We start from the raw sequence: 21,398 nt of genomic DNA on the forward strand, positions 1-21,398 counted from the left end.
GCTATCATAGTTTTGCAAGCACCGTGCGAATTTCAAGTAATCAATGAATACTATATAAATATGATAATCAATGAGTACTATATTCCACTAATTATTTCAACTCATTTTTTTATATTACTTCAAACCTGCGTCGGAATCAAAGTGGACAATTATTAGGGGACGGAAAAAGTAGGAAAATATCAGAACAAGGCAAACTTTTAAATTTCCACAGTTAAATAATTACTGTCGAGTTATTTGCTTACTTAAAAGAACTAACTTTTAATATGATAAAATTGTTACAATGTTGGGAATGTAGTTTTGATGGGGGATTCTACTCGTCGAGAACATAGTTTTGCAAGCACCGTGCGAATTTCAAGTAATCAATGAGTAATGTAACATCCCAAAATAGGCTTAGACGGAATTTGCTATTCCAATTATAAAGTTGATAAATTGTGTTTCCAATGGATGATTATATATTGCAAATAATAATAATAATTGATAAAATATAACTTATTTATTGGAAATGGTAAGGAATATTATTTGGTGTTATACTAGTCAATTTTTGGAGTTAAATTAGTGGTCAAAATAAGAGTATATAAATTGAATGAACATAGTAATATAAGATAGATTAGAGAATTTTTTTAATGAATTTGTGTGTCGTAATATAAATTTTTCCTGTTGAGACTATGCATACCCAAAATTAAATTGCTGCATTAACAATGAGTAGGATTTCAAGTTTATTTATTTATTTATTTTATTTTATTTTTTTGTGTCTTGAACAATAAAGAAGAATCTAGAATTTTTATTAAGGATATGGTATAATTAGATTTATAGTTATGGTATTAATAAATGAAAAATATCATATCCATACACTTGGAAGTGCCGACTTGTTTTCTCAATTGGAAGCTAAAAAGCTGTCTCGATTTGTTTAGAATATGAGTATAAGAAAAATATAGAACAAAGATATTATGTGTAATAACTTTTTTTAGAATACTTGTTTGAATATCAACCACAAATTAAATAATCAGATATAAGAGCAATATATATGTATGAAGACACTTATATATATGGGGGGAAGAGAAACCATTTCCAACCTGTCCCAACACCTCCCAAACACTATATTCATATTTCTAAATTTTTAATTTGATATTTTAGCATGTAATCGGACTTTTTTTAGCAAAATCATTGCCAAGTTAAGGTATGTCTTCCATCATAATCAAGTTTTAGTTTATTTGTGGATGAAATTTTGAATGTGGCATAGTACATAGGGTATTGACTACTTGTATATGTGATTTTAATTTTTAATATAATTGATAGAAAGGTGATATGTAGTCAATATAAAAAAATGTGATGACAATTGAGTTGAAAGTAACTGAAATTTTAAACGGATATGAAATTACTAAGTAGGATAAACGGGTTGAATTGTTATGGTTTATTGTTGGTGTTAGATATAGATATTTGTTACAATATGTGATTGAGAATAAAATGAAATATAATCTGATAAGTATTTAGAATATATATTATGTTGTTGAGATGATCGAAAATTATGAGACGTAAGACTATATGCTTTGAATTTTATTAGATCAAATTAATTATGAATATAATTCAAATATTGATTCGATGCATAACATGATGTGAATCATTGGAAATTTTCTTAAGTACTCCATAAATAGAAATGTAGAATTTAAACTAGAAAATAAAACTAGATAATGAAATAGAACTATAAATAGAGTTTATAGAATAAAATGGAGACCATGGGATTAATAGGAGTTGTATATGATAAAGAAATAAGTCAAGAGGCTTCTCTGCATTGGTTGGAAAGGGAGATAGTATATGAATAGTAAATGAAACATATGATATTAAATGGGCTATACATGGATTATATGAAGATAATTGTTTGAATTGAATCATAGTCGATAATTAAATGGTAATGGTATTTTGTAAATTGGAGTGCATTTAAATATGGTTGTGTCCCATGCTTGGTTCATTTAATGTGTATAATTGGTATGTCATACTACTGCGGTGGTGCTACATAAAATAAAAAATGTGATGTTCCTCATATAGGGACTATACGATATGATGTGACTTTCGCCTTATACGGGCTATATGCGCCCGCTGTTGGGCTATATGTGGCTTTCGCCCTATACGGGCTATATGCGCCCGCTATTGGGCTATATGGTATGGCCGGCTCTCGCCCTATACGGGCTATATGCGCCCGCTATTGGGCTATATGGTATGACGCGGCTTTCGCCCTATACGGGCTATATGCGCCCGCTATTGGGCTATATGGTATGACCGGCTCTCGTCCTATACGGGCTATATGCTCCCGCTATTGGGTTGTATGGTATGACATGACTTTCGCCTTATAAGGGCTGTAAGTGCTTGCTATTGGACTAAACGGTTGTTGTTGCGTACCCATATTTATACTGAACATGTTAATCGATTTTATGTAACTTCATGCTTGGATATAGGTGCAATATGTGAGACAAGCAATGACCGTGGGATATTGTTGAGAATTATATATGTCGTGTGAGTCAATGTTATACTATTCGATCCAACTAGTGCTGATACATGCATATTTATAAGTAAATTTATTATGATATTTTTATGATTGTAAATTGATTTTTAAATTACCACGATTTATAGTACCAGAACTACAACGTTATCTATTTAATTGGTTGCCAATTGAGTAGAGGGCGTTACAAGTAATACTACATAAAAACTAAGCACCGTGCGAATTTCAAGTAATCAATGAGTAGTACTATATAAAAACTAAGCACCGTAATGACTAAAGTAGTAAATGAAATTTGATAGTTTTGGGTAATAATTTAGCTTATAATATGAAATATATATACAATTATACCTAGCTAAATTGAAAACTTGTTGATTATGGGGCAAATGAGTGACGATATCTAATGAGATTCTAATTTTTGCAATTTGATTTAATTAGAAATAATTATCTATAAATAATTACGCCCATGCCTCATGCAACAGAGAATTACAAAAAGAATTAGTCGATTTTTTAGTAAGAGAATTTGGTAAGCTCGTGCCTTTTAAGAAAACCACTGAGTATTACTGTAATGATGACCCGACAATATTTTCAATGTATAATGTATCTTTTGGCAATGTGTTCACTGAGTACGCCCGTACTCAACCCTGCATGTATTTCCAATGTGTAGGTTGAGCTGCGATGGAGTGGATAGTGCTTTTACAATTGGGTTTACCCTTGTGTTTATGCAAAATTCTCGCAGGTTCATGTCTTCATATATGGAATCACGTTTAGTTGTTTCCACTATGTTTTTGAAGCATGTTAAATTATGTATTGTATTTCCTTAAAGACTCTGAAGTTTGATAAGTTGTGTTAAATGAAACGTTGACTCGAGTCTGTATGATCGAGCCATTCTTGTCAAGTATTCTCTTTTGGATACCTTTAAACATATGATTGATCCATGTATGATGTACCCTTCCTCGTGTCTATTCTCTCTTACATGGTTATGTTATCCTTAGTAAAGTGTGATCGTAACATAAACACTCAACCTCTTAAAATGTCTTATAAGGGAATGGTTATCCACTCACTTATAGATGAGTCAGAATAATCACTTTTGTCGATGTCGAACAATAAGAGATTGCAATAAGCCCTCGCAATTTATGAGCTGGAAACTCATCATTGACTTGGGTGCGCTATAAAATTATGTTAGGAATGAGTCAATGGATCACTCTCCCGAACTCGACTAGATGAACACACTACCTCACCCTCAACGAGCCCTATCAAACAGTAAGAGCAGAAAATCGCATCCCGCAACATAGCGAAATTACTCATACACCCTTGTATCTTGCCCCTCTAGCTTATATACTCTCTTCATCCATCATTAATTATCCCAATTTGTTGTTTTTGTCATTATGTGAATAATTGTCTCATTTACTTTTTACTATTTGTGATAATAGACTCCTTTTTTTTCACTAAAATTATCTCATTCATATTTTATTAATAAAATTAATATTGTGGAGTATGTATACAAACAGATCCACTAACCTTATTTTTACCAAATTTCTTATATTTCTTAAAACTGAGTCAAACTAAGTCTTTTATTAGAGGATGGAGGAAGTATTAACTGGTTTTGCAAACTAGGCTCCAACTTTGATGTATGTAAATATCAGGAAAATGCTTATATATTATGATTAAAAAACTGCATGTAGCAACTATATAATATACTACTATAAAATTAAATTTGGAGCAAATTGCAAAGGCTGAAGTCTGAACCTTCCAATTCCAAAGAAACATTTGAGTTTTGACTACAGTGGGACTTTGACATGCTCTTCCAAAAATTGGATGCTACTGTTGAAAATTGAAACTGCAGCGTTTGAGATTTTTTTGCAAATAATGAAAGATCATCTTATTGGTTCAGTCACAAGCTACTAATTCTTTCACAGACCAAACTGCAACAAAGTCTTCATCTTTCTTGAACTCAACAATGGCGGATCAGAATCAGAAATACCCTCAGTTTAGAGGGCAGCCGCGTCTCCCCAAATTCGCAACCCCCAAGCGCTACGATCTCAAACTCAATCCCGATCTCTCCGCCTGCAAATTCACCGGCTCCGTCCAAATCTCCGTTGACGTTGTTTCTGACACTAAGTTCCTCGTCCTCAATGCCGCCGAGCTCTCCATTAGCTCTAATTCTGTCAAATTCGCGTCTGCGAATAAGGTAGATTGGAGAGAAATCGTTCTATTATTTGTTTTTGTTTTTGGTGTTTGCTATTTCAAGTTTTATTGTGAATAATTTTTCGCTAAACAAACTCAATTGCATTGATGAAAAGGATGAGATTGACTGCAGAGCATTTTTCAGCTCGTGCATTATGGATTAATTGATAAATTTGTGTTGGAAAGGTTAATGTTAGTTCTGTTGCTTGGGATATCCAGGTTCTGGAGGCTGTGGAAGTAGAGTTATTTGCAGAAGATGAGATCGCGGTTATGGAGTTCAAGGAGAGTTTGCCGATTGGTGTCGGGGTTCTGACTATGGAGTTTGAGGGTGCTCTAAATGATAACATGAAAGGATTTTACAGAAGGTGACATACCTTTTACATATATGTATTATATGCATTTGTCCTGATTTTGCCATTTTCTTTTAATTATGATGTTGAATCGTTGTTCTATTATGACATTCATAATTTCTAGATTCGGCTTGAAAGTCTTATAGTGTGCTTATGAATTACTACATATTTGGGCTGATTTTGTGTGTCTATCTAGACGTATATGCTTTTGGTATGAAGTAGTAAATTTTGTACTTGGACCAAATTTTTGCAGCATCTAGATGATTTTTGGTTTGATCCATCTGGTGATAGATCACTCGTGCTCTGTTTCATTGAGGACACATGATATTTTGAATTCATATATAGGGTGCGTTTGTGTGTGTCTAGATGTCATTCAGTACTTGATATCTTTATTTCAAAGAGGGAGAAATCATAGTTTCTTCTTGTGTATACTGCTCTGCATTATGCTTTTGGATGCGTGATGTCTTGTGAATTATTGTAGATAACAATATGATTAATTTCTGCAGCACCTATGAGCTCAATGGTGAGAAGAAGAACATGGCTGTAACGCAGTTCGAGCCAGTTGATGCTAGATGGTGCTTTCCCTGTTGGGATGAGCCTGCTTGCAGGGTACTTTAGTCGTGTCTCATTTGTTTCCTGCTTGTTCATGGTCCAAAATTTCTAAATTGTCTCTTATGTGCTGCCAATTTGGTTTGTGCATATGGCTTGTGGAAGTTGGAACTAATACATTTAATCTCTGCAAAATGTTTGGATATTCGTCTGTATCAGCGGCGTCCATTTAGTTGTCAATCCTAAGGGTCTTTAATTTTGTTTCAAGATAATATGTATATTCGATCACACCCAAATGCTTCATTAACATCAAATTCTTATTGCCCGGTTTAGTTCAAGTGGTATGTTGTCCCACCCAAATGCTTCATTAACATCAAATTCTTATGGGCATACATATGTACCTTTAGTAGAATGTGATGTGGATGTTAAACTAGTTTCATTTTCTCTTTATGACCCGCGCACATGCTATTCAGGCTACTTTCAAGATTACGTTAGATGTTCCATCAGACTTGGTAGCTCTTTCCAACATGCCAATCACTGAAGAAAAACAAAATGGGAATCTTAAGACCATCTACTTTCAAGAATCGCCAATCATGTCAACTTACTTGGTGGCGGTTGTAGTTGGCATGTTTGACTATGTTGAAGATAATACACCCGAAGGTATGTTTGCACCATCCTTCTACCTCGTTGGATTTTAAAATTAGCTTTTTCCTCTTCATGATGTATTACTATGTTTACAGGAATCAACGTGAGAGTGTATTGTCAGGTTGGCAAGTCAAGTCAAGGGAAATTTGCTCTCGGTGTTGCTGTCAAAACCCTTGGCCTTTACAAAGAGTATGTAGTGTGCATTACATGTGCTGTTACTACTAGGTTTCTTGCAAATATTTGTATGGGTTTTACAGTGATATGAATTTGTTGACTTAGTTTTTTTTAATCTATAACGCAGGTACTTTGATGTACCATATTCGCTTCCTAAATTGGACATGATTGCAATCCCTGATTTCGCTCCCGGGGCGATGGAGAATTATGGTCTCGTTACGTACCGTGAAACTGATTTGCTTTATGATGAAAATCACTCTGCAGCTGCAAACAAACAGATGGTAAAATTAATTGCCTGTTGATAAGTGATATTTCCTACTTTTGTTATATCATCATGCCTCCATAACCATATATTTGATGATACCATAACCATACTAAATCCAACATTTGATGATACCATAACCATACTAAATCATAAGCTTGTATAAAAAACTACTACTCCCTCCGTCCCAAGGAAGATGACCCCTTCCTTGGGCGGCACGGGATTTTATGCAACTTTATTTTGTGTGTTAAGTGGAGAGAGTAAAGTAAGAGAGAGGGAATAAGTAGAGATAAAGATGTTTCCATTTTTGGTAATGAGTCATCTTGGTTGGGGCAAACCAAAAAGGAAAGTGGGTCATCTTCAATGGGACGGAGGGAGTAGTAAACATGCATATTATGTGAATTTGTGAACTTGATTTAAATCATCCTAAATAAATGTCCTTAGTGTAATAATGCCTGCTTGTCTCTTATTTAGGTTGTAACTGCTATAACGCATGAATTAGCGCACCAGTGGTTTGGCAATTTGGTGACCATGGAATGGTGGACTCATTTATGGCTGAATGAGGGATTTGCGACATGGGTATTATTTTCCTTTCATGTTTAAATCCCTAAGTTTATGGAGAAAGGTACTGCAAAGCTCTTGAAGTTTTAATTCTTGGAATTCAGATAAGCTATCTAGCTGCTGATAGTTTGTTCCCAGATTGGAAAGTTTGGACTCAGTTTCTCGTTGAATGTTCCGAGGGGCTTCAGCTAGATGGGCTTGCTGAATCTCACCCAATTGAGGTTATTGACAAATATTGACTCTTTTCTTTTCTATATTTAAATGCTTGTTATTAAATACTCATAAAGATCCAGGGGACAATGGTTCTTATTATGAAAAATAAGATTTAGTTAGAATTATTTGTTTTAACATTGATGCATATATTGAACCTCCAGTTTGTTTGAAATCTCATTTCAGGTGGACATCAATCATGCAAGTGAAGTTGGTGAAATTTTTGATGCAATCAGCTATCAGAAGGGTGCATCTGTCATTCAAATGTTGCAGAGCTATCTTGGTCCCGAAAGTTTTCAGGTTGATGATTTGGTCATTTGTTGCTGGGAATGTCACTATTTGCTCTTTAAAAGTCAATCTTATCAATAATATATATCTTATCTCGTTTCGTCATTCTTTTTTTTGACATCTTCTAGAGGGGACTTGCTTCCTACATTAAAAAGTACGCTTACTCAAATGCAAAGACAGAAGATCTATGGTCAGTTCTTCAGGAAGAATCTGGTGAACCTGTAAACAAGCTGATGAACTCATGGACAAAACAGATAGGTTATCCAGTCGTCTCAGTGAAGCTCAATGGCCAGAGCTTGGAGTTCGAACAGGTTATTTAAAACCCATTCTTTTCCATGATTGATTCTTTTTAGCTTTTGGAAATTCTGATAGCCGTTTGTCTCGATTATTTGAACAGTCACGGTTTTTGTTTACTGGTTCTCATGGCGATGGCCAATGGGTCGTCCCAATAACTTTGTGCTCGGGCTCTTATGATGCTCGTAAAAGTTTCTTGCTGGAAACCAAAAGTAAGACTCTTGACGTTAAGGATTTATTGGGTGTCTCAGTTCCATCGGGCCACCACTGGATCAAAGTTAACGTGGAGCAGACTGGTTTTTACCGAGTGAAATATGATGAGGGCTTATCGGCTGGACTGAGGAATGCAATAGAGAGAAAGTACTTGTCAACATGTGACAGAAGTGGTAATCTCGATTACTCCTCTTTAAACTTCATTTCTTTTCTCTTCTTATTTAGTGGGTTGGGAAAATATTAGAAATTCGCTTTATATCTTGACCAGGAATACTGGATGACTATTATTCACTGTCCATGTCATGCGAGCAATCACTGACCTCTTTACTTGCTTTGATGAGTGCTTACCGAGAAGAACCTGAGTACACAGTTCTATCTAACTTGATCACTGTAATGTTCTCATTTTTCCAAAATTTAGTATTTTGGCAGATTTTTCTCAACCCATGGATTACTTTTCAGTATTTCCGTTACATAAATTTTCTTTTAACTGCAGGTAGCTTCCACAGTAGCCAAAATTGTAGCTGATGCCTCACCTGAATTGGTTGGTGATGTCAAATTGTTCTTTATCAATCTTTTCCAGAACTCTGCAGAGTATGTTATTCGTGACTTCTCTGTCCTGCTTTCTACACAATGTTTGATGGGTTGGTAGTAGGGTACATGGGTTCATGAAAACTCATATATCATATCTCTCGAATTACTCCTTTGGGATTCAAACGTCCTTGAGTTGAGATGCAACGGTTGATGTTGTTTCTTTCTTCCAATGTCATGACTCTGTAGATGTTTGTTAGACCACCATTTTTCTTGCTTTACCTGCCCTTGATGGTGTCTCTTTTTCATCGAACTATAAACAATGTAGCTCGTAGAAATTTTACAAATACGTTTCTTTGACAGGAGACTTGGTTGGGATCCTAAACCAGGGGAGAGCCACCTTGACAGCATGTTGAGAGGAGAGCTTCTTAAAGCTTTGGCTTCATTTGGACACGAGGCAACTTTGGACGAAGCAAACAAGCGCTTCCGCATATTTCTGGAAGATAGAAACACAACTGTTCTTCCTCCTGATTTGAGAAGTGTACTAGTGAAAAACTTCAAAACTCTATCCACTGTCCTCTTTTTCATGCTGAAAGCACCTTCTCGTTTCCTGTTTCCAGGCAGTATATGTTGCTGTGATACTAGGCGTGAACAAATCAAACAAATCTGGCTATGATTCTCTTCTCAGAATTTACAGAGAAACCGACCTCAGCCAGGAGAAAACACGAATTCTAGGTATAATTTCATCATTTTACACCGTGTTAATCTGCGGGCTCTAATGGTGTCCTATATTTCCTGAAGGCTCGCTAGGTTCTTGCCGGGATCCTGAAATCGTTCAAGAATTCCTCGACTTCTTATTATCTTCAGAGGTAGTATTAGAGTCAGTAAAATGAAGATTCTTAGCTGCAACTCAGCTCTCTTGCAATAGCAGTCATTCTTTTCTTTCTCTAATGCAGGTGAGAAGCCAAGACGTCTTGGTTGGGGTCTCTGTCAGCAGAGAATCTCGTGAGACAGCATGGAATTGGTTGAAAGTAAGCGATTTACTCACATTGCCTTGTTTCTGGGTGACTGGCCTCCATTGATGGTTGGCTCGTCTCGTTTACAGGCCAACTGGGATGATCTCACCAAGACGTACGGCTCCGGATTCCTGATAGCTCACATCATTAGTGCCATTGTATCACCAGTATGTGCTCATCTCCTAAGCTCTCATCTAATCTTAGGCATTCGGGTTCTTACGTGTCATGTTCTTCCAGTTCTCGTCTTATGAGAAGGCGGCAGAAGTGGAGGAGTTCTTCAGCAGCCGGATGATGCCGAACATAGCGAGGACGGTGAAGCAGGGCATCGAACGCATCCACATCAATGCAGCCTGGGTTAAAAGCATTCAGAATGACAAGGATCTCCCACGCGCTGTGAAGGAGCTCGCATACAGTAAATACTGATTCACGCTGTGTGCGCGCGAACGTGTGTATGCAGTGCGTTGTGTGTATGCAGTATGTGAAGGTATCTAACTTATAAATATTTGGAATTCGATTATCTACTTTAGATATATAATTCAAATTATAGAATTCCAATGGAGCCATATGGAAATATATCATATATGAAAGAAATTATGCATTATGATCAAATTCTCTATTTCAATTTTATGACTTGACACTAACACTGTACCCTACCTCATAACTAGTCTAGAACATATGGGCAAATCACAACCCTTTTCGTCCCTTGATTTGATTTATAAAAGAAATAATCTTTATTTAGGTCTTGTTCTTAATCCTTCTTTGAGCCTTTAGGTCCACTACAACAACGGAGATGTTGTCCTTGCTGCCCTTTTGCAGCGCCCGGTTTGAGAGGTACTCCGCAGCCGCCTGAGCTGCGGGGTCGATCCCCTCGCCACGCTCTAACGGGAGACTAGAGCCGTTGTGCTTGTGCCATAGTAGTATCCTTTTACGAGCTAGATCACATGCCTCTTCATTTGTCATGACATCCCAAAGGCCGTCACTCGCCAAAACGAGGCAATCATCGTCCCTCGTTCGTGGAACGAACATCACCTCTGGATCGGGGATGATCCATGGCTTCAGATACCGGTCTCCTGCATATGCATCATATGCATGCAGTAAACAAAGGTGTGAGAAAATTAGACTGGAAATTATGGAATGATGGTAGGAATAAATGGAAACAAGAAGTGAACAAGGGCGTACCAATAGACCTCGACATTGCAAGGACACCAAAGACACGATGGCCATTCCATTGTATGACCTTCCCTCCCGATGCCTCGATCCGTGCATACTCATCTTCCCGATTAGGCTGCACGATATGAGAAAAGGAGTTTAGAGAGCGTTAAGTCGGACATATTCCCCTAAAATGTCAAGTCAGGCGGTTACCTTATGATCGATGGAGAGGGCTATAGGTTCTTTTCCACGGTAGAGAACGCCTCTCGAATCACCACAGTTGGCCACTATTATATGTGAAGAACATACTAGGGCAACGACGGCCGTGGACCCCATGGTCTCTGGGGCAAGCGGTTCGAGGCTGGCCTTCCCTCCGATCTCGTCATCGACCTTGAGAAAACTCCTAGTGAAAGCCGCCCTCCACTTCTCTTCACAGCTAGCATTATCATCAAGGTTGTTTATCATCAAATCCAACTCTTCATTCAAAGCAAGATGCAGATGATCACCACAGTAGTTAGCTACCTGAGACACAAGATTTGGACATAATTAATCATATCTCGACTGCGATACGATCATATAACAATGGTGAAAACGATACAAACCTGCGAGCCTCCATGACCGTCGTACACTCCAAAGAAGTGGCCTGTCAGATGACTCAAGCACGTCGTCCCTCCATCAACTCCTTGATCACCGGTTAGCATCCGGATCGGGATTTTCAGCAATCGTGGCAAAGTTGTGACTGCATCTTCCATCTCCGGGCGCCTACCACACACGGAGCTGAGACCCCAAAGAGGCACGCAATCCACTTCAAAGAAACTCCGGCTTCCCCTCCCAGCCACCCCTTTATCCGACGGGACATCAATCGTGGATGCTTTAGAGACGGGAACATCATCGCCTGGATTTCTCGAAACAAGTGTTCTTGAAGCAAGTTCCTTCTCAACCTCTGAAAAGTTGGCCTCAAAGCTCAAGAAATCATCACCACACAGGCTACTAGTATCACTAACTACCGATAACGAGCAGCAGCTTTCGGCCAACGCATCCCCCTCCAACGACGAGGAACCATCTTCCTCGCTGTCACGCACCACAACATCACGAGCCAGCAAGATGGTCTCATCCTCAGATATCATAGCTAAAAATGAACATCAATCACCATCATTCAAAAAGAAGTCACCTTCATATATAGAAAGGTGAAACTAAACTTATCTCAACTCCCAACTTCCTCTAACTCCGCCAATTGCAATACATGAAAAGCAAGAGAAGGCAAATCCATAATCACCAAGATCCCCTCTTGGTCAGACAATTAATTGAAACAAAACAAGATAAACAACATGAAAACAAATAAAGATTGGGAATTTAAGATAAGCCCTTGTTAATTCATGAGTTGAATTAAAGCAAGGAAACAACAAGATGGTCGATGAAAGAGAAAAACAAGAAGAAAAGGCAGAGAAAAGTTTGAGGAATCACAGGAAAACCATGGATCTGCGGAAATCTATGTCAACCCTTTATTCAAATCTTGAGTTTTACTTTATTTAGTCAAACTCTCCTTTTCAACCAATAATTGTGGTAACAGAAATAACTAAAATAATAACAGCAAAAAAATGAAAGGTAACTACACCTACCTCTATTGTTTCCATCCTTTCACCATCTTGAACATCTGTTGACAAATCAAGAATCCAGCCTAAAATTATTGTTTCTCCAAATTTTGAAATAATATCATTGCAAAAATTCCATCTTTTTTATAGTTTTAATAAAACACATTACAAAGTTAGATGTTGAATATTAGAAGAACTCGAAAATAGAAACATGAATTGTGGATAAAATACAATTTCTTTAAAATATAGTCACGTGTAAAATGTAAGTGTATTTTTCTTCTTACTAACTTTCATAGCTTTAAACGGTTACAAATCCACTGTTTAAATAGAAAAATAAAATGTAATTAGTTAGCTTTTAATTAGTTAGTTTAGCATTTTATTAGACTTTTTATTAGTTAGTTCCAGCCTATATATGCATTTTATTGTGAGTTGTAGTTAATACTTCAAAAAATGTACTCCCTCCGTCCCATAATAATTGTCACTCTTATTGTGGGCACGAGTTTTAAGAAATATAGAGAAAAATTGGTTGGAAAAGTTAGTGGAATGTGAGATCCAATTTTTTATATTGGTTTTATAATAAAATGTGAGTGAAATGAGTTAGTACCATTTATTGTAAAAATGAAGTGTGACAATTATTGTGGGATGGACCAAAATGAAAAAGAGTGACAATTATTGTGGGACGGAGGGAGTAGTCAATTAGTTAAAATTTTCCTTTTCCGCTCTTCTCTCCGCACTACAGTTTTTCCCCAATTTTATCAGGTTCTTCTTCCTTCATTGATGGAGGTTTCAATCCAAATCAATTCTACATTTTCAACATCCACGACTACTACTTCGGCTCGTGTCTATTTCGACATTTCGTTGTCGTAGTATCTATATAACTATAATATAATAGAAATTGTGGAATGTAAATACAACAATGAAAGAAAACATTGATAGTTTAAGAAATTGTATATAGAATAGAGTTTGAATGTAATCTTCTACACTAGGAAGATAAACATACTAGTATTTAGGAAAATTGAATGCGCCACATCTTGTGATTTGTATCGAGTAAGAGTTGGATTTCATGTCTTTTGAATTTTCGTTCGATTTAGTTTAATGCGAACTGTGTTACGTGTGTACTCGCATGATGTGAGTTGTCGGGGCATTTAATGTAATTTGAAATAAGCATGACATGAGAGAGAGCAAACAAGTGAAGAATTTGAATTAACTACTCTACAAGAAAACGATCAAAGTTTAACATTACTTTTGTATAGATTTTTGAAATCCAAAGTGAAAATATGAAAAGAGAAAAAAAGGGGAAAATAAGTAAGTTGAATCGAAATTCCAAAGCCCAGTTTCTAAGCCAAGTTAAATGGGCCTAACCTAAACGAAACTTTCCTCACCCGTATTCTCGCTCTTCATCAGTTTCTGTCATCGCTAATCACTTTCAATTCCCTTTATTTCTACTTGCTAAACCCTAACCCTACACCCGATCTCTCTCTCTATACCTTTTCTCTACTTCATTTCCTCCCCGTAGATCGACAGCTAATGGCAAGCACAGTGGAGCCGACAGCTCTGAAGAGAGAGGAAGAGGGGGAGGAGGATGATTCAAAGCCGTTGGCGGAAGATGAGGATACCGGAGCTCAAATAGCTCCGATCATTAAACTGCAGGAAGTTGCCGTTACAACAGGCGAAGAGAATGAAGATATTCTCCTCGATTTGTGAGTAATTTAACTCTGGATTTGAGTTCAAATGCAAGTATTTTAGTATAATTGTGTTTCGAGTTGGTGCAGTATTTTGTTTGTGTTATTAACCGGTTGGATGTAGGATGTAAGTAATTTTATTCAGAATTTAATAATGCCGTTTGTACGATTAGCTGAACAATTGTTTGTGTTTGATATGGAGGTGTAATATTGTGCATTTGACTGAAATTGATGTGCGATCATAGTAGTGTGAATGTAGATTCAGGATCAAGTGAATTGCTTCTATCAACTACGCCTTTAATGGAAAAGTAATAAGTGTATTGAATCATTTCTTGAAGGTGTTTTGCTTTGCAATTTGATGCTTTTCGATCGAGGATATTTGGATGAATCTGTGCAATTGATGCAATACAGCTGCAATTGTAGCTAAATTATTGTAACTGGAGATATGTTTCTTCTGCATAAAAGAATTGATATGATAGAATATGTTCATGGAAATACTGCTTGTATTATGTAGTTAGCAGTATTTGATGTTAAATTGTTTGTTTGTTGGTAGGAAAGCAAAGTTGTATAGATTTGACAAGGAAGGTAACCAATGGAAAGAGAGGGGAGTTGGGACGGTGAAGCTTCTCAAGCACAAGGAGACTAGCAAAATTAGGCTTGTTATGAGGCAGAACAAGACACTCAAGATCTGCGCCAACCATCTTGGTAAACAAATCATCACGAATATGTGTTTTAAGTTTTCTATGCTATTATGTTTCTATCTTAAGTTTTATTAATAAGAAAAGGATGTAGGTAGTGTTACTGGTGCGCAATTTCTACATGATATCTTTTAAGACTTCTGAAGGAGTGTCAGCCTGACTTTTTCCATTTCAATTTTAGTGCTTCCCACAATGTCAGTACAAGAGCATCATGGCAACGACAAGTCCTGTGTGTGGCATGCTACTGATTTTTCAGATGGAGAGCTAAAGGAGGAGACATTTTGTGTTCGTTTTGCCTCAGAGGAGAGTGAGTTTTTCTACCTTTTATTGCCAACATGGTGGTTTTCCCTATTCTCATACCATTATTCAAATTACAAGATTGATCTTTGTATGGTGTTACTACTAACCAACTTACACCAATAGGTGAATGTATTGTTTGATTTAGGATTATTAATACTAATGTTTCAGGGACAACTTCCTATGGTCGCATATCTTATCTATTGGTTAAAATTGCTTTTCACAAGTCATATAAAGCTATATCTACTTCATCCTCATTAATATGGTTATAAATCGAACTATGGTTAAATGTCAGTTTCAAGTTTTTGTGAGACGTCAACCAGTTTTATTTGTGTTTTATGCCTAGAATGAAATGAGCTGTATATAATTTTCTTCTCCCTCGGTGTGATGTCATTTGGAGCTTCTTCTGGTATGCTTATGGGTTTTTCTGCTTTTCAGATTGCAAAACTTTCAAAGGCAAGATTGAAGAAATCACTGAATCTCTGACAAAGGAGAGTGGAGATAGTGCAGAAGCTGATGCCACAGCCAATCTCATTGAAAAGTTGAGTGTTGAAGAAAAAGGAAAAGAAGAGAAAGTAGAGGCCAAAGAAGAACCTACTTCCAAGGAAGACAAAAAGGATGAGACCGAGAAGCAGGAAAAATCTGGCGATGACAATTAGTGGAAAACACAGGTTTTTTTTCTTTCTTGTCTGGGTTTTTGTTGGATAAAGGGAAAATTTCAAGTGGGAAAATCCCAAGACCAGAATACTACTAAAGTCATGAAAACAAGTTGTGCATTTGGTTGTGTTGGTTTGCTTGCTATTGTCCAAGCTGGTGTAGTGTCATTTTATGTGTGTTCATAGTTATTAAGTGTGTTGTTTGCCTCATGTTGTCGTTTGTTCGTACGTCGGTTGTGTTGTGAAACTTTTCCAGGGTCCATTACGATCGCTGCCTATATTTTAATGGCTGTTGATTAAGGTTTTTGATTGCTTTGTCCTTTGTAATTTTATATGCCTCTTCACGAGGCTCGATTTGTAAAATGTACTATCATGAGAGAGGATTTCACATTGCACATTGCGTGTCTGACGGATACGAAACGTAACTAACAAGAGCTTAGACTTGGCAATTTTAAATACAACTCAAAAATTTACACAAATATGCATGAAATGCACAAAATTAATGAAATTAATCGGTTTGGTCAAGTTTATTGTGTATGTGTTCTTATCATATTGAACCGTTAGAATTTCAACAATTTTAGACTAGATTTGGGTTGGGATGGGATGGGTAATCTTTTATTATTGTGTTAATTATTTTTTATTCTTTTTTAAAAAAATATTACACTTTAGTTTTATTATCTTGGTTCGCGTAGATCAAGTTTTATCGTGTAATTTAGCTTTTAAAATAAAGTTTAATCGTGTAATATCAAGTTTTAAGCGTGCAATTCAGTTCCAGTCGTTATCATGTCATTAATGTGCTTGTGATGCGTGCAGATTGTGTTCATGTTTGCAAGTGGCAAATCGGATTCGTTTCGGACTGAGAATTTTCTTAAAAATCCGATTGTAATTAGTTTGAGTCGTTATCAGTTTAAATGGATAATAGCCAAAAAAAATCCCGGATGATTTGCACTGCTAAGCCTAATAAAAAGAATGGCATTTATTATGAAAGTAAGTCATTATCTATGGCCTAATAATTATGCCCTAATTAAATGAAAGGCATTTGGGTCATTTTGGCATATATTATGAATGTATTATGAAAGTCGGTAATTACCAAAGAATTTATCAGTACAAGTTTGAAGAGAAGTAGGTGAAAATGACGTCTTTCAAATACATCATCTAAGTAGAAAGAACTTGAAAAAATGTGCGCATAAATTTATCTAGTGTTAGAAGGCTAAAATATCAATGATATTTCTGTCTAGCTGCCCATCAGAAAACAAAATACTTGGATAATAATGTCACAAAATATAGAAATAGTTGGTCCTAGAAAAAAGAGTGTAGTGAAGCAGTAGTAGTGGTGGGGGCAGCAACCATCCATGCATAAAAAGTAAAGACGCTGCAACAAGTTCCATTGCCAACCTGGGCAAACTACTTCATCCAATTTCATAAAGTTCTGGGTGTCCAGCTCTCCATTAACATCCAGGATGGTTTGAAGGCTGCTTCCATTACATACAGTTTATCCCATTCTACATCCACAAACCAAGGGTGAGCCTGTGAACATACACATGCGTACATATTGAGAAAGTCACGCTGATATAACATGTATATTACTCGCGAGTTTCAATTTTTTTATAAACTCGTACCTTTATCTGGGTAAGCCCCTCCAGTTCCAAGCCTGTGTTCCACATCACACAGCACCTCCATATGAGGATCTTTGGCCTCGAAACTCAATTTGGCAGGTTAGTTCTCCAATGAACAATCTGGTGATCATTTTAATCATTAGCAAAATGCACGAGGGCAGTCTGCGTTTGATCTCCAATTCATACTAATGTCAACACACTGAAAAGTGGGATCATGCATAATTGATCTTACAAAATGTTTGTTGGGGATATATGGTAAATTGTACCTAGCAAATTAGGAAGTGATAAAATTAGCTAAGCCGTATAAATTCACCTTTCCTTAAAGATAGTTATGAATCCCCATTTCCAGTTTTAACTCATTGCAAGATGTATACATAATATGATTAGAAGCAGATAAAAAGTTCAATGAAGGATACAGGTTGTTTTTTTTTTTTTTTTTTTTTTTTTTTTTTTTTTTTTTTTTTTTTTTTTAATCAAACACCTCTACGGTGGAGGGTTCGTGGGTCCCTCATCCCTATATTTCCACAAGAGATAATTACAAGGCGTGGCCACACCCAAAAGTGGTGTGCCGTAACAAAATCAAGAGTAGTATGCGGTCCGATCCCACAAGGTTCGGACCTCATCATACTCCTTTCCAAAAAACAATTAACCACAAAGCTAGTCACTATTGTCTCCCGTCGTCTCATGATCCACTTTGATGCCCGTCCCCGTCTAGGTTTCGGATGTGCGACACTCCCATCTCGTCCAATCTAACCAAGTCCAATAGTTCTCTCGGTGCTGAGTTGTAGTGCATTCGTAGGCCACTGTCTTGGACTAGCCCCATTTTCGCAAGGAAGTCCGCCGCTTTGTTCCCCTCCCTGTGTATGAAGGTGGCTCGGAATTTGAGTTGGCGTTTGAGAATGGTTAGTTGCGCCACCGCTTGCCGAGCGAGTGCCGGCCCCCATCCCGTCCCATTGACCAATTTGATTGCTTGCTCTGCATCTGACTCAATCCAGATTGGTAGGCCGTATTCCTTGGCTATATTTAGCCCGTGGATCATGGCCAACAGCTCCGCTTCTAACGCCGAGTGGGCTTCAAGGGGTGTGCTGACGGCGACGAGCATCTTACCCGAGTGGTCTCGAATAATCCCGCCAGCCCCTGTACTGCCGTTCGCTTCATTATAGGAGCCATCCGTGTTGAGCTTTATCCACGGCTGATCCGGGGGGTTCCATTTGATTGCCATGGCTAGGGGTAGCGCCCTGATTGCCGCCGCTTGTTGAGGAATATTGATTCCAAGTTTAACTCCCTTCCAATGTTTCGGCTTCAAGCTTCCATTAGACATAGCATTTCGAATGAACATGTGGACCTGCCATACCACGTTTTGTGGTTTAAACTGTGTGCCTTGGTGGCGGCTCCTGTTTCTCTCCGACCAAATAAACCAAAGGATGAGGTATGGAGTGGCTCGGCTAAGATGTTTCTTGTTCGGCTGTTGGCACCTTCGCGCCCACACTTCGATTCTCGTAGGGATTGTGTCATTGATATGGATGCGTGGGAACGGCCCTGTGAACCAGCCGTCGAACTCACTCCATACTCTGCGAGCTCCATATCCCTGGATGAAGAGGTGTTGGAGTGACTCAGTGTTCGGTCTGTGGGGGCAGCATTGGCACTTAGAAGCTAGCTCAATCTCCCGCCACTGAAGTTTCGTGTCAACCGGCACCCGATTGGAGAGAAGCCTCCAGATAAAGATGGCTATTGAGTTGGTGAGGCCTACCTTCCAAACGTCCCCCAAACCATGGATGATCGGGTTTCGTCCTCGAAGTGTGTCCCATGTCGAAGCCACCGTGAATTCCCCATGCTTAGAGAGGTTCCACCTCGGGATATCCTGTTCGTCATGGAGGATCGGTGTATTAATGATGCCATCGATAACATGCTGAGGGAGGCCGGCCTGATTGTGAAGGAGTTGAAGCTTGGGCACATCCCAACCACCATTTGTAATGAACTCCGAGACCCGGGTGGTTGGTCTTCCCCTATCATCAAGGCTAAGTTCCCTCAGAGGGCTATTGCCAAGCCAAATGTCATCCCAGAAGTAGATGTCCCCTTGTCCCACTAGCCATCTCATGTGCGGTTGCGCGAGGGGCCATGCTCTTGAGAGCCTTCTCCACGTAGGGCTACTCCTGCTCGGCAATCTCAAGGTGAGCGGTGTGGAGTTGGAGCAATATTTTGCCATCATGTATCTTGCCCAAAGGGAGTTTTGCTCCCGAAATCGCCACCACAGTTTGATATTGAAAGCGTGGAGGGCCTCCATAGTTTTTCGGATCCCAAGGCCTCCTTCATCCGTGGGCCGGCACATTTGTTCCCATCCAATCCAATGGGTCCGCTTCTTTTCATTCGTAGACCCCCAAAAGAATCGGGCCATTTGTTGATCGAGTTGCTTGAGGGTACCGGCCGTGGGCTCGACGGCTTGAAAGATGTGCAAGGGGATCGCTTCAAGAGTGCTCTTAATCAACGTAAGCCTTCCTCCAAAGGATAGGTGACGGTGTGCCCATCCTGAGATCCTTCTTGCAATCTTTTCCCGTAGAAAGAGGAACATGTCCGTGCGCTTGACACCACGGTAGATAGGGACACCGAGATAGAGAAAAGGAAAGGCCCCTCTAGAGAAGCCTCCTTCCGCCTGGATCGAGTTTGCCCAGTGTTCATGGGCCTCGGCAATATAGAAATTACTCTTGGCGAGGCTGACTTGTTGGCCGGAGACTCTTTCATATTTTTCGAGACAGGCTCTTAGCCGGCGCATAGGATTTGCCGCCGCTTGAGTGAAGATGATAATGTCGTCCGCATAGGCTAGATGGCTGATCTCCATGCATCTCCGGGAGGCTTTGAACGTCATGTCCTTTTGGCCGAGGATGAGCTTATCTAATGCTCGGGACAGGTAGTCCGCCGCGATTACGAACAGAGCAGGGGAGATCGGGTCTCCTTGCCGAAGTCCTCGAGTTGATCTAAAGAAGCCCGAGGGTGCCCCGTTAACAAGGACCGAGAACCAGCAACACCCAATACACCTCTCCATAAGTGAAATCCATGAATCCGGGAAACCCATACAGCGTAAAACTTTGAAGAGGAATGGCCATTGGACCCTATCATAGGCTTTAGCCATGTCAATCTTTACTGCCACATTGGGCGCTGGGGAGCATCTAGCAAGCTCATGGAACATCTCTTGAGCCAGAAGTGCGTTGTCGTTAAGGAGCCGACCTTTGACAAATCCACTTTGGTTTGGGGAGATGACCTGTGGGAGGAAAGGAGAGAGTCGAGAGGTGAGTACCTTGGTAATGATCTTGTTTAAAACATTGCAGAGACTGATGGGTCGGTAGTCGGTCCATGATTCCGGCGAAGCCTTCTTTGGGATAAGGACAATGCTTGTGGCCGTGATGCTCCTCGGCAGGAAGGCCCCTCTGAAGAACTGTCTGATTGCGTCCACTACCTCCGGTCCCACAATAGGCCAGCAGGCTTGATAGAAGGTGGCCGAGAAGCCGTCGGGTCCGGGTGCACTATCTCCGGAAATGCAAAAGGTGGCACTCCTGACCTCGTCCGCACTTGGAGCATCTGCGATGTCAGCGAACTGCTCGGCTGAGTGGACCTGCTGGATTAGGTCGAGGTCTGGATCTTCAAGTGTCGGATTGTTGGGGGCAAGGAGTTGTTGGAAGAACTCCACTGCGGACTTTTTAATCTCGGCTTCCTCGGTGAGCTCCTGCCCATTGACACGTATTGAATGGATGCGGAGACGAACCCTCTTTTGTTTCACCCAGCTTTGGTAGAACCGGGTATTTTTGTCTCCCTCGGCAAGCCACCTCAGAGCTGCCTTCTGTCGCCAAAAATCTTCTTCCATTTTCAGCAAAAGGATGTACTCGGCAATGTGTTTGTTGATCGCTGTCCTGTGATCCGGGGTCGGCCTTGCTTCGAAACAAGATTG

At 39.0% G+C, this 21,398-nt stretch overlaps 3 protein-coding genes across 5 annotated transcripts; 2 read left to right on the forward strand and 1 right to left on the reverse strand.

Moving 5' to 3' along the window:
* The first annotated feature begins 1,052 nt into the window (after window positions 1-1,052).
* On the forward strand, window positions 1,053-10,377 carry LOC121779590 (aminopeptidase M1-like). 3 transcript variants are annotated; one of them, XM_042176929.1, is made up of 22 exons: window positions 1,081-1,177; window positions 2,451-2,508; window positions 3,159-3,230; window positions 4,411-4,682; window positions 4,898-5,043; window positions 5,535-5,637; window positions 6,051-6,237; window positions 6,318-6,411; window positions 6,524-6,677; window positions 7,133-7,237; window positions 7,324-7,440; window positions 7,616-7,729; window positions 7,846-8,028; window positions 8,115-8,397; window positions 8,493-8,614; window positions 8,718-8,815; window positions 9,116-9,293; window positions 9,373-9,487; window positions 9,554-9,621; window positions 9,709-9,783; window positions 9,858-9,935; window positions 10,006-10,377. In XM_042176929.1, exons 3-22 carry the CDS (start codon window positions 3,170-3,172, stop codon window positions 10,189-10,191), a joined length of 2,739 nt encoding a protein of 912 aa, XP_042032863.1. In that variant the 5' UTR covers window positions 1,081-1,177; window positions 2,451-2,508; window positions 3,159-3,169; the 3' UTR covers window positions 10,192-10,377. The 3 variants fall into 3 exon arrangements, with proteins under 3 accessions (XP_042032865.1, XP_042032864.1, XP_042032863.1); XM_042176930.1 differs by lacking the exon at window positions 2,451-2,508 and having other exon boundaries at window positions 1,061-1,177; XM_042176931.1 differs by lacking the exons at window positions 2,451-2,508; window positions 3,159-3,230 and having other exon boundaries at window positions 1,053-1,177.
* On the reverse strand, window positions 10,349-12,596 carry LOC121779591 (probable protein phosphatase 2C 6). Its single transcript, XM_042176932.1, has 4 exons — window positions 11,520-12,596; window positions 11,131-11,439; window positions 10,948-11,053; window positions 10,349-10,838 (listed from the first exon to the last, which is right to left on the reverse strand). The coding sequence occupies exons 1-4, from the start codon at window positions 12,042-12,044 to the stop codon at window positions 10,504-10,506; spliced, it is 1,275 nt and encodes a 424-aa protein (XP_042032866.1). The 5' UTR covers window positions 12,045-12,596; the 3' UTR covers window positions 10,349-10,503.
* A 1,288-nt stretch (window positions 12,597-13,884) lies between these two features.
* LOC121780270 (ran-binding protein 1 homolog c-like) lies at window positions 13,885-16,142 on the forward strand. Its single transcript, XM_042177810.1, has 4 exons — window positions 13,885-14,209; window positions 14,745-14,896; window positions 15,071-15,196; window positions 15,625-16,142. Exons 1-4 carry the CDS (start codon window positions 14,037-14,039, stop codon window positions 15,843-15,845), a joined length of 672 nt encoding a protein of 223 aa, XP_042033744.1. The 5' UTR covers window positions 13,885-14,036; the 3' UTR covers window positions 15,846-16,142.
* Window positions 16,143-21,398: the final 5,256 nt, after the last annotated feature.

Source organism: Salvia splendens, chromosome 19 (assembly GCF_004379255.2).
Source record: "Salvia splendens isolate huo1 chromosome 19, SspV2, whole genome shotgun sequence".
NCBI lineage: Eukaryota > Viridiplantae > Streptophyta > Magnoliopsida > Lamiales > Lamiaceae > Salvia > Salvia splendens.